General features: G+C 43.9%; 1 protein-coding gene across 1 annotated transcript in view; it reads right to left on the bottom strand.

Annotated features, from left to right (window-relative positions):
- Positions 1 to 13,958, bottom strand: part of LAMA2 (laminin subunit alpha 2) — a 455,074-nt gene that overhangs the window by 329,233 nt on the left and 111,883 nt on the right. The window contains exon 4 of the mRNA XM_081312969.1: positions 11,844 to 12,086. Coding sequence (XP_081169095.1) covers positions 11,844 to 12,086 — 243 coding nt within the window. The remainder of the gene's footprint in view (positions 1 to 11,843; positions 12,087 to 13,958) is intronic.

The following is a 13,958-nucleotide window of genomic DNA, read 5'->3' as shown; positions in this document are numbered from 1 at the left end:
CTTCCAAAGTCAGTATAATGAGGATCCAGACCTTTTGGGGCAATATGCTGACATTTGTAAACTGCCCAGAAAGTACTATAAAGCACTCTCTAAGTGCTATTGCTATTTAAAATACATGCAGATTATTTAAATTATGAGCTGAGGTGACACAGTGGTTAGAATGCAGTATTCCAGGGTCAATCACTGCTCACTGCCAGGATTCTGACCAGCTTAAGGTTGATTCACCCTTCCATCCTGTTGTATATTTACAAAGCTGGCCTTAAAATTAGGTTATTACTACTGCCTTTGGTAGCAGTGTGTTTCTGTTGCCAGTTTATTATCATAGGATTACAGACGCAGCCATATCAAGAGCAAACCAACTGAAATCAATGAATTACCAAGACTTAAATTATTAGTTATTTCTTTCAATGAGTCTACTCTAAGTATTAAGTATTTGGAATGGGTGACATACCAAAAACCTGATATACTGTATATTTTTAAAGAAAGGACAAGCACATATTTTCTAGACATTTTAGTTGCTAAAAGTTTTAGAGAATTGAAGAGAAACAAATATCATATTTTCCACAGTATGAAAAACATTTGCCTAGAGTTAGAACTCTGTAATACTTTTTATATAATCATTTTGTTGGCTTGAGCTAGTGGTAATTAAATATTAGTGATTTCTTGGGGTTTACATTAAGTCTAGCTGTAAACCATAGGAACTCAGTTTAAATTTAGACTTTTATAAAGAAATAAATTAAATGCAAATAATGATGGTAATAGTATAAATTAAATGAAGGAAAAATTCCTGTGGTATTTATTAATTTCTACTTTTTAGCTTAATGAAAATCACAAGAATCAGAAACAATGAAGCCCAAATTACAACACTTTTGAGACTTTGTCATTTTTATTAAACTATCAAAAGAGGTAATCTGAGAGCAGTTACGCATCTGTGACCAGCAGGAAAAAAAATGTAGAACTTTGGTGCTAGAATATACTATATTCCTCTTGTTATTTATAGCTCTATTCTAATAACAACCTGCTTCTATAAAGCAAACAAATAAGCGGCACAAGATTATAGGGCTTAGCCTCACATTCGGGAATTTGGCCCCATTGTATCAGACTTTACTTCTTCCAGTTCAATACTGAATGTGAAAAAACATTTTTTTTACTTGCACAGCATAAACCTGGATAGATAGATACGACTTCAGCTGATTGTGGGGATTGTACTCCCGCATAATCAGAAACCACAACTAGGCGGGATACATTCACAGGACTGAATGTTTGGAAATAAGATACTTGCCCCTGTTTACATATATGGTTCAGGCAATTCTATTGTTGCACATTTATTAAAACAGAGGTAATAACTACAGGAGAGTCAGATTGGTGTAGTGGTTAAGGCACCAGGCTCCAAACTGGGAGACCATGAGTTCTAGTCCCACCCTAGGCACAAAAGCCCTCTGAGTGACTTCACACCAGTTACCGTAGTTATTCTCTCTCTGTCTTAGGAAGGAGGCAACAGGAAACCACTTCCAAAATCTTGCCAAGAAAACTGTCCAGGCAGTTGGTAGGAGTCAAGAGGTGCAAACAGAACAAAACAAAAAAAATTGCAGGCTCCTTAGAATTGATAGTGCATATACTTTTTAATATTAGACTTTCATAAAATCCAGTAACAAACCTAAAACACACATGCAAACTGAAATTGTTTGGTTAAAACAAAAGCTAAGAAATATGATTCAGTCTTTCCATTCTTATAAATTTAAGGATATTGCAAATTGCTAACTTCAAATCTAATTTGTACTGTACTTTCTCTTTTTTTTTCTATTAGTCACTTATAGTTCTTTCAGGAAGGAAAAAAAGCAACGTTTCTGGTTAAAAACTTTGCTATATTAATAGGACCTAACTAAAAAAACAAAACAAAATAACATAGCCCCAAACATTGAGGATATGCTGATATTCTCCCATATCAGCAGAATAACTGAAAGGGGAAAAGCCATGAGTAGATTATTATAAGGTCAAAATGAAGAACAATTCACAGTTGTGCCCTCAGCACCAACATAACTGTATATAAGGCCTGGAACGTGTTGTTTCATGAATCTCAGTAGAAGCAAGAAAATTGCTATCTCTACACTAATAGCCACCTTTTCCTCATCACTGTCAAAGGTTAATGGATCGCTTGTGAGTGTAACGGTACCCAGTCAAAGAATATCATCTCCAGACAGGTGGCAAAATCAGCTAGATTGTCCACTGTCATGCACGCTTAAAAACTCATAAAAGAGGCTGAGGTGAAGAGAAACCAGAAAATTGTCACTTTGAACAAAATATCATGTCCCCACCATGTACAGCAAAATATCAACGGATTTCTAATACTCACAACAACTGTAATAGATAGTTAAGCTTTAGACTGAAATGCCTGCTACAAGAGTGCATGCCAACAATTTGAGATGACAAGTAAGAATACCCTGACCTGTAAAGTAAAGAAAGAGAAGGAATGCATTTGGCAAAGTATAACCTTTCAATAAGAATAATAAATTAATCTGAATGATGTCTGGTGACAAACATCACAGTTGTAATTCACAATTTTAAACTGTAGTGCAATGTCTCATTACTCTGGCCAAATGAATCAGTTATGCTCACAGCTTTAAAAAACATCAAAACAACTAATTTGTGCAACTACAACATTTCTAATGTTTTAGATTGCATTACATATTGAAACATTTGTTTGCGAGAACTGAAATTGTGTAGGCATACGATTATATTGATAGAGGGAATACACAAACTCACAAGTAATTATGAAGGGACCTAGAATATGCATTTGAAAAGAAAGATTTATAACCTTGAATGAAGATCTACAGGTGTATTTTGTAAAACTGCTGAAAATTAACAAAGTAGCTTTGGAAAAACAATGACTAATAAAAAGAAGTGAATAATCAACCAGCAGAGCTACTGTATATTGTAACAGAATTATTATTTTTATAAGACTGTAATATGATCTTTAGTGAGCATTTTTAACATTTCATTAAATAGAAGAAATATTATATTTTTAAATATTTTCTGCAACAATATTATTATTGAATGAATATATTTTCTTTTAAATTCTTCTTTTTTAAAAAGCATAGGTCAAAGGTGGTTTTCTCTCTGGATACAATTCAGAATTCAATGCATGTTCCATCTATTCTTTTATCTCCAACTGTGAAGCATACATACTTTGACATACAAACGTCAGATGATCTTAATATAACTAGCGCCCAATTAAGATTCCTGTAACATTGAATTAATAAGGTAATGTAACTATTTCACGCACAGCAAAACTTTTTCTGATTCATTTTGTTTTTCTTACTTGACCCTCAGGGATCTTTAGAATTTTTTTTCCACATTTTTCTGTGCTATTTTGAGTAAATCTTAGTGTTACAATCTGAAACTCTTTAATCTGAAACTCTTCAGGCATTTTTATAATATCAGGCCCACAGGAAGGCTAAAACTACTTTTATTGAAATTGACTAAAATGGCAGAATCATGCCAATTTGACTGTGCTGTACTTTCTCCTACTTATATTTCCATGAATTAAAGAGATGTCTGCTTGAGGTGTTTCTCAAATGTCAATTCTTGATTCTGGACTTAAAAAAAACATCTCAGCCCATTTTGGCTAGATAATGATTCCTGCAGATTTTCATCAAGGTCACTTTCTGTACTCTCTATACCCCAGTGGGAACATTTAAATTTACATTTCACATTGGGGGAATTCAATATAAATGTATTTCTGAATTTAAACAGCTTTATTTACTGCACAAAAACCCTTTCTTTTGATCTAAACTAAAGAGTCTATGAAGCAACTGTAGAATGCTGGACAATCACAAAAGGATCCTTAATTTCCCTGTTCTTAATCATATCTAGCCCCTCCATGGATTACTGCCTTGTTGTGGCGAAGGGGCTTGCCTAATTCAGTGAAGCTATGAGCTATGCCGTGCAGGGCCACCCAAGATGGACAGGTCATAGCAGACAGTTCTGACAAAACGTGATCCACTGGAGAAGGAATTGGCAACCCACTCCAGTATCTTTGCCATGAAAACACTATGGACAGTTCCAAAAGGCAAAACAATATGATGCTGGAAGATGAGCCCCTCAGGTCGGAAGGCATCCAATATGCTACTGGGGAAGAGCAGAGGGCTAGTACTAGTAGTGCCAGAAAGAATGAAGTGACTGGGCAAAAGCCGAAAGGACACTCAGCTGTGGATGTATCTGGTGGTGAAAGGAAAGTCCAATGCTATAAAGATTTTTTTCTCCATAGGAACATGGAATGTAAGATCCATGAATCAAGGCAAGCTGGACGTGGTGAAACAAGAGATGACAAGACTGAACATCAACATTTTAGGAATCAGCAAACTAAAATGGACAGGAATGGGTGAATTTAATTCAGATGACCATCAGGTATACTACTGCGGGCAAGAATCCCTCAGAAGAAATGGAGTAGCCTTCATAGTCAATAAAAGAGTAGGAAAAGCAATACTGGGATACAATCCCCAAAATGAAAGAATGATCTCAGTTTGAATCCAAGGCAAACCATTCAATATCACAGTAGTCCAAGTCTATACCCCAACCACAGGTGCTGAAAAGGATGAAATTCACCGGTTCTATGAAGCCCTACAGCATCTTATAGAACTAACACCAAAAAATGATGTTCTTATCATCATGGGGGATTGGAATGCTAAAGTAGGAAGCCAAAAGGTAACCGGAATAACAGGCAAGTTTGACCTTGGAGTACAAAATGAAGCAGGGCACAGGCTGATAGAATTTTGTCAAGAGAATACGTTGGTGATAGCAAACACTCTTTTCCAACAACCCAAAAGACGGCTCTACACATGGACATCACCAGATGGTCAACACAGAAATCAGATTGACTATATGCTGTGCAGCCAATGATGGAGAAGCTCTATACAGTCAGTAAAAACAAGACCAAGAGCTGACTGTGGCTCAGATAATGAGCTTCTCATTGCAAAGTTTAGGCTTAAGCTGAAGAAAGTAGGGGAAAGCACTAGAAAACTCAGGTATGAATTAAATTATATCCCTGTTGAATATACAGTAGAGGTGACAAATAGATTAAAGGAATTAGATCTGATAGACTGAGTGCCTGAAGAACTATGTGCAGAGGTTCGCAACATTGTACAAGAGGTAGCAACTAAAACCATCCGAAAGAAAAAGAAATGCAAGAAAGCAAAATGGCTGTCTGAGGAAGCTTTGCAAATAGCTGAGGAAAGGAGGGAAGCGAAAGGCAAGGGAGAAAAAGAAAGATACGCCCAGTTGAATGCAGAATTCCAGAGAATAGCTAGAAAAGATAAGAATGCCTTCTTAAATGAACAGTGCAAAGATATAGAAGAAAACAATAGAATAGGGAGGACCAGAGATCTCTTCAAGAAAATTGGAGAGATGAAGGGAACGTTTAATGCAAAAATGGGCATGATAAAGGACCAAAATGGCAGGGACCTAACTGAAGAGGCAGAAGAGATTAAGAAGAGGTGGCAAAATTACACAGAAGAACTATACAAGAATGAGCTTAATGTCCCTGATAACCACAATGAGGTGGTCACTGACCTCAAGCCAGACATCCTAGAATGTGAAGTGAAGTGGGCCTTAGAAAAACTGAGCAACAACAAAGCTAGTGGAGGTGACAGTATTCCAGCTGAGCTATTCAAAATCTTAAAAGACGATGCAGTAAAAGTGCTACATTCAATTTGCCAGCAAATTTGGAAAACTCTACAGTGGCCACAGGATTGGAAAAGATCAGTTTACATTCCAATTCCAAAGAAAGGCAGTGCCAAAGAATCTTCAAACTATCGCACCATTGCACTTATTTCACATGCTAGTAAAGTTATGCTTAAAATCCTACAAGCTAGACTCCAGCAGTATGTGGATCGAGAACTACCAGAAGTACAGGCAGGATTTTGAAGAGGCAGAGGAACTAGAGATCAAATTGCCAACATACACTGGATCATGGAGAAAGCTAGGGAGTTCCAGAAAAAACATCTACTTCTGCTTCATTGACTATGCCTTTGATTGTGTGGATCACAAAAAACTGTGGCAAGTTCTTAAAGAGATGGGAGTACCAAACCATCTTATTTGTCTCTTGAGAAACCTATATGCGGGTCAAGAAGCAACAGTGAGAACTGGACACAGAACCACAGATTGGTTCAAAATTGGGAAAGGAGTCCGGTAAGGCTGTATACTTTCGCCCTGCCTATTTAACTTATATGCAGAGCACATCATGAGAAAGGCAGGGCTAGATGAATCAAAAGTTGGAATTAAGTTTGCCGGGAGAAATATCAACAACCTAAGATATGCAGATGATACCACTCTAATGGCAGAAAGTGAAGAAGAACTAAAGAGCCTCTGTTGCAGGTGAAGAAGGACAGTGCAAAAGTTGGGTTGAAACTTAACATTAAGAAAACCAAGATCATGGCATCTGGCCCTCTCAATTCCTGGCAAATAAATGGGGAAGAAATGGAGGTAGTGACAGATTTTATTTTCCTGGGCTCCCAGATCACTGCAGATGGGGACTGTAGCCAAGAAATTAAAAGATGCTTGGTCCTGGGGAGGAAAGCAATGGCAAATCTAGACAGCACACTTTTTTTCTTGCCCAAGATGGCGGCGGCTGCAGTTTGAGCTTCGGGCGCTCCACAAGGGCTCTAAATGGGTCAGTTTAGGGAGGCCCAGCCGCGGCACGGTATGATGGGGCGACTCCGGGGGGTGGTGGATGCAGAGACGGCTGCTGGACGCTGTTTTTGGCGGCGCTGAGCCCCCCCTTTGGATATTGGCGCTTCGGATGTTGCCGGCCTGCCGGCCTGCCGGCCTGGACAGCAATGCTGGAATGCTGCGGGTGTCCTTTGCCTGTCTTCCTTTTCCTGTCCTCTCGTTGTGGATACCCTCTGCTTGTTCGGAGGGGCAGCGACGATGATTCCACCAGCTGGAGATTTGATCAGGAGTCAGGATTGTTATCAGCTGGCAGGCGCCGTCTTCGGCGGCGCGGAGCCCTCCCCTCTCCTCCTGGATGGCGGCAGTGGATTGTAGGCCTTGACATCGGCCTCGGTGGATTTGTTGGTGAATGCCCGGATATTAGATTGCTGCCGGGAATGCCTTTGTTCGCCGCTGGAGTATCGTTTGGATTGGCGGGTGGACTCTTGGGGGAGAGGATGTTTTTGCCCTCCCCCCCAGACCGGCGACCCGAAGATCGGCAGAGGCCTGGCTTTCTTTCTGTGCTGGCAGGCAGGTACTATGGCTATCTCAATGCCCGGCTGGAATCAAGACCTCCCAATTGACAGTCCAGTTTGGCCTGGGATTTGACCGTGGTGGGAGGACGGTCTTGGACTGGTCATTGACCACCTCTCTGGTGTGAGAGACCAGTTGGGGTGGGCTTGGCCCAGGACTCCCTTTTCTCTCCACCCCAGATTGGACTCCTCAGCCGGAGTGAGAGGACGGCTGGGGCTTCCTTTTCGATTGCCATCTCAGGTGAGAGCTGAGCTGGTCTAGTGGATCGAGAGACATGCCTACTGGACTTAATATCATTTCATCTGAATAACAATACCCCATCGAATTACCCATTGGAACTATTTGTAACATCTGCCCTATGTGGACATTTTATTGCTGCATGGTCTGTCTCCATTACTCTGAAGCTGATCTGTATGCCCTCAGTGGGGTTTCTCCCTCCTGGGTACGACCAACCGCCTGTTTCCACACTCCCCTTAATGACGAGCCCAATTGTTGGGACTCCGAGAGGTGGCTGGGCTTAGATAGGGGCCTTGAGTTGAGACGCACTAAGAGGCCCCTGATACATTTTTTTAGCCGGTTATTTTAAGAGGTTAGGGAGGGGGAGGGGGAGGAGGGTGGGGAGGGAATCATTAACCGGCACTCAGTCTGGGCCTGTTAGGGGTCCTGACGGGATGGGGTTGGGGGAGGTGGTTGCTGGTTCTGTGAATGTTGGGGTGGGGCTTCAAATCCCCACAACGATAGGGAATGGCAGCAGGTGGTTGCACGGAGGGCCATATCAACATCTGGGATCGTGCCCCCACTGTCTCCGAGCGTTGGCGCGCTCCGACCCTCCGGTTAGCACCCTTTTTCCCGGAGATGAGGGTGATCAGGTCCCTGAGCTTAGGCTGGTTTATTTTAACACCAGATCCGTCATTAACAAGGCTCCCCTCATTCATGATTTGATTGAGGAGGAATGTGTGGATCTGGTGTGCATTACAGAGACTTGGTTGGGCTCGGAGGGAGGGGTTCCTCTGACCGAGTTATGCCCTCCAGGTTTCCGTGTGCTACACCAGCCACGGGCTCAGGGCAGGGGTGGTGGGGTGGCGGTGGTTGTCCGGGAGACTTTATGTCCACGGGAGACCACCATTGTCCAGATGGCCGGGAGTGAATCCCTCCTCTTAAGATGTGGTCCTCGGGCTCAGTTGGGCTTGTTGCTCACATACCTGGCGCCCAGCTGTGTGGCAACAGCCCTGCCCGAGCTGCTCGACACTCTCTCAGGGTTGGCGGTGGAGTTCCCCAGGCTTATAGTTCTGGGTGACTTCAACCTGCCTTCACTGGGAGGGTCGTCTGAGTTAGCTCGGGAGTTCATGGCCTCCATGACGGCCATGGGCCTGACCCAAGTTATTGAGGGCCCGACTCATGTGGGGGATCATACTCTCGACCTGGTGTTCCTGTCTGGACAGTGGTTGGATGATCTGGGAGGGGGTTCACCAACCATTGTTCCCCTGTCATGGTCAGATCATTATCTCCTGCGGCTGGTCTTCCGTTATGCCACCCCCCCGCCACTGGGCTGCGGAACCGACCAGGTGGTTCCGCCCCAGGCGCCTAATGGACCCGGAATGGTTCCAGAGGGCGCTTGGGTCTATACCCATCACCCTTACCCACAGCCCAGTCGATGCCCTGGTGGATGCCTAGGAAAGGGCAGCCGCCAGGGCACTTGACTGTGTTGTACCCTTGCGACCTCTGACCCGGCGCAGATCCCTCTGGGCTCTGTGGTTCTCTGCGGAGCTCCGGGAGATGAAGCGTCGGAGACGGGGTCTAGAGAGCGGTTGGAGGTCCAGCCGATCCGAATCTGACTGATTGCAGTTAAGAACCTTTATAAGGTCTTATCTTGCGGTGATAAGGACGGCGAAGTCTAACTACTTCGCTGCCCTCATCGCATCTGCAGATAATCGCCCGGCCACCCTGTTTAGGGTAATTCGCTCCCTCCTTAATCAGGAGGTGAGGGAGGATCCCTTACGGGGACGAGCCGAGGAGTTTAGTCATCATCTGGCGGACAAAATCGCTCAGATCCGGACCGGTCTGGACTCTGACTGGGCAGAGTCTGACGTGGAGGAATCGGACGGTCTTGAGCATGTTATCTGGACTGAGTTCGATCCTGTTTCCCCTGATGATGTGGACAGGATCATGGGGAGGCTGAGCACCACCACCTGTTTGTTGGATCCGTGCCCCTCCTGGCTAGTTTATGCGGCCCGGGAGGAGACACGAGGCTGGTTCCAGGCAGTAATAACTGCTTCTTTGAAAGAGGGTGTCTTCCCTGCTGCCTTGAAGGAGGCGGTGGTGAGACCCCTCCTCAAGAAACCTGCCCTGGACCCGGCTGTTTTAAATAACTATCGTCCAGTCTCCAACCTTCGGTTCTTGGCGAAGGTTGTTGAGAGTGTGGTGGCGCATCAGCTTCCTCTGTTCCTGGAGGAAACTGATTATCTGGACCCGTACCAATCGGGTTTCAGGCCCGGATACAGCACGGAGACGGCATTGGTCACGCTGGTGAATGATCTCTGGAGGGCTCGGGACAGGGGTTGTTCCTCTGTCCTGGTCCTATTAGATCTCTCAGCGGCTTTTGATACCATCGACCATGGTATCCTACTGCGGCGTCTCAGGGGGTTGGGAGTAGGAGGTACCGTTTTACGGTGGTTCTCCTCCTATCTCCTGGGCCATTCCCCTCGGTGTTGACGGGAGGGCAGAGATCCGCCCTGAGGCCTCTCATTTGTGGAGTTCCTCACGGGTCGGTTCTCTCGCCCCTCCTGTTCAACATCTATATGAAGCCGCTGGGTGAGATCATTTGTGGTTTCGGGGTGGGGTATCATCAGTACGCTGATGATACCCAACTTTTTCTTTCCACCCCGAACCAACCCAGTGATGCCCTCGCTGTGATGTCCCGTTGCCTGGAGGCGGTCCAGGTCTGGATGGGGAAAAACAGGCTTCGTCTCAATCCCGCCAAGACTGAGTGGCTGTGCATATCGGCATCTCGGGTCAACCAGACTATTCCATTTCTAACGATGGGGGGTGAGGTGTTACCCCCCCGTTGATAGGGCTCGCAACTTGGGCGTCCTCCTGGATTCATGACTCAATTTTGAAGACCATATAGGAGCCGTGACCAGGGGGGCTTTTGCCCAGGTTCACCTGGTGCGCCAGTTGCGACCCTATCTGGACCGAAATGCCCTACGCACAGTCACTCATGCGCTCGTGACCTCCCATTTAGACTACTGCAACGCTCTCTACATGGGGCTGCCCTTGAGGACCACTCGGAGGCTTCAGCTGGTGCAGAATGCGGCCGTGCGAGTTGTGATGGGGGTTTCCCGATACTCCCATGTAACACCTCTACTCCGCGAGCTGCATTGGCTCCCGGTTGCCCTCCGGGTAAGATTCAAGGTGCTGGTGATGACCTATAAAGCCCTAAATGGCTTGGGTCCGGGATATCTGAGGGAACACCTGCTGCTGGCATCAAGCTCCCTTCGTCCAGTGCGCTCCCACAGGGAGGGTCTTCTCAGGGTGCCACCGGTAAGAGATTGCCGGAGGATGACACCCAGGGATAGGGCCTTCTCAGTGGGTGCGCCTGCCGTTTGGAACCAGCTGCCAGTGGAGCTGAGGACTGCCCCCGACCTCCGTTCATTCCGACGGGACCTGAAGACCTGGCTCTTCGAGCTCTCTGGCCCAGGCTGAGAATTCTAATTTTAGCTTTAATCTTAATTTTAACTGGGGTTTTACTTATGCAGGGATGAATATATTTTTTTTAATCTGTTTTTAACTTTTGTATCTTTGTTTTTTAATCACCCTGTAAACCGCCCTGAGTCCTTCAGGAAAGGGCGGTATATAAATGTGATAAAATAAAATAAATAAAAATAAAAAAATAAAAAGCAGAGACATCACCCTGTCAACAAAAGTGTGTATAGTCAAGGCTATGGTCTTCCCAGTTACAATGTATAGCAGTGAAAGTTGAAGCATAAGAAAGGCTGAGCGCCAAAGAATTGAGGCCTTTGAACTATGGTGCTGGTGAAGACTCCTGCGAGTCCCTTGGACTGCAAGGCGATCAAACCGGTCAGTCCTAGAGGAGACCAAACCTGACTGCTCTTTAGAAGGCCAGATCCTGAAGCTGAAGCTCAAATACTTTGGCTACCTAATGAGAAGGAAGGACTCACTGGAGAAGAGCCTAATGCTGGGAAAGATTGAGGGCAATTGAAGAAGGGGACGACAGAGAATGAGGTGGCTGGATGGAGTCACTGAAGCAGTAGGCATGAGCTTAAATAGACTCCAGAAGATGGTAGAGGACAGGAAGGCCTGGAGGAATGTTGTCCATGGGGTCGCGATGGGTCGGACACGACTTCGCAGCTAACAACAACCATATCTAGATGTGTCTGTTCATAGTTCTGTGTTATTTGAAACATCTCTCAAGTTTTGTGGGGGGGGGAATTAACTTTTCCTGTCAAATCCCATAAGGCATATTATAAGAATATTTGAAAATGCTTTATCTGATGAACTTTATGCATATACATGAATTGATGAGGTCATACACATATTCAACAGGGCAGCTGATTGCTACTTTGGTAACAGAATGATCATCTTACCTCTCCATTTTCTAGAGGATGGATTTTGGAATAATATGAAGTGCATATAACTTCATCATCTTTTGCATAAGAAGGAGGCCCAGTGCGAGGAGTGATGTTGTAACGAGTCAGACATTCTGTGTCTGTGAGAGCATGATACTGCCAGGGTTCATAGTTGTTACCATCTAATGAACGCTCCAAAATCCAGTTTCCAGGCCGTGGTGAATTAGCTGCTTTTACAATGACATATGCAATCTGGAATTTCTGAAAGAATAAAAAGAAGCCATCAGAATTATCTATATTATTTTCCTTTAGCTGTTTCATTGGCCTCGCAGGCTGATTCCACACAATCAAAATCTGATTCTACTGTATGATTTGGCCTTAAATCATCTAAAAAGCATGTAGCCTGTTTAAAGCAGAATCTCATATATGATGCAAAAAAAAGAAATTAGATGGAAAATCCTGTTCTGCTAGGAAACTATTGCTCTGACCAAGTTCTAGGTAAACTACTGAAAACAAAATGAAAAAGTTTATGCTGATTCAATTCCATCCCCATGACTAAAGAGATTGTCTGAGTCCTGTCAGTATAAGGGTTTGGAACATGAAAATGGCAATTAATTCCAATACTATAACCATTAAATGAAATGGATTGTACTCTTTGTTGTGATTCAGGGTCAGCCTGTGGGTTCGGCAGTTGGGTCGGACGACTCAGAGGAGGAGGAGGGGGTGTTGAAGAGCTTGATGATGATGGCCTTGAGGCTCCGCAAAGCCCTCAGCCAGGCCCCTCCCACCTGGTCACAATGGAGACCCAGCTGTGTGAGCCTGACAGCGTGGATGAAGATGACCCACAGCTGGCCCTGTTCAAGGATGCCCGACGCAGGAGGCAGTCAATCAGGAGTAAACAGAGGAAGGCAATGGGGCACCTCGGAAGGAGGCAGAGAGAGGCCACGCCCTGAAGTGTATTTAAGGGGAATGTGTGGGAGGGCTGGTTTGCTGAAGGCAACCGCTTGGATAGTTCCTGTTTTATAGCTCCTGTTTCATGGTTGGTGTCTTGTCTTGCTCTGTTTTATGTTAATAAATTTGGCAGGTTTTATTCCAGCCTCTTGCCGTTTGTAAAGGGGTTGTCCCTGCTTTTGCTGCAGGGCCGGTAGCAGGCGGGTACAGAACACTCTTTATGAAAGGGATACTATTGTAGTAACTGTTAAATAAACAGAATAAATAAATAATCAGAAAATCTACTGATAACACACAGGACTGTTGGCTATGTTGCTCATTCTTGTCTCATCAATATTAAGTAAAAGGTAAATTCATTTTTAAAAAATGTACTAAAAACTTGAGATTCTATAAATGTCTTCACCAATCTTTAAGACATTTGAATGAGTTACTAGTGTTATACTATACTCTGAGCCATACAAAAAATCCTAATAAGTTTCAGTAAACTGCACAGGATTTATCGCTTAGCTTCATCCTTGCAAAATAAAGATAATTCAGATGTTAACTTATACTCAACAAACTTTCTGCACATCTTGAAATGTAGCAGAATATATTTTTTTCTATTCATTCATCCTGAGCATTTATCATTACCATCCTAGCATTTTTCCCGTGGGTGCATGACCTGCAGATGATCTCTGTCTGAAGACTCCTATTTTCATATACTGCATGGGGATTAGAAACATTTAATCAATATTTATTATGATTTGTGATTTCAGTTGGTTTTCCAATTAATCTACAAAGGATTCATTTTCAACTAACCTACAGTATTTGCTTTCTTAGGGTGACACACAATGTTATATACTGTAAGCATAAACTGTGAATGTGTGAATATCTTAGCCTTCTTTATAAATCAAGCCTTCATAAATCAAGACAGCAAAATGAGATAGTATTATTTTCAGTATAATAATTAAGTTAAAAGGATTTCACACAGTTGTAAGCATATTTATGTAATATACTTTTGTAAGACAACCAGAGGTGTCAAACTGCCAGCCCACTGGCCGGTTGCATCATACAGAGGCCGCGCCCACCCCAGCTCCAGCAATGCAAAAAAATGTCATGATATGTTGCAACATGTCACGTGACGTGGTGAGTTTGACACCTATGCACTAGACACTGGGAGATGATGAGTTACAGTTCCACTCA

This window comes from Vipera berus (assembly GCF_964194415.1).
Source record: "Vipera berus genome assembly, chromosome: 1".
NCBI classification, from domain to species: domain Eukaryota; kingdom Metazoa; phylum Chordata; class Lepidosauria; order Squamata; family Viperidae; genus Vipera; species Vipera berus.
This window is presented reverse-complemented; position numbering and strand designations above follow the sequence as displayed.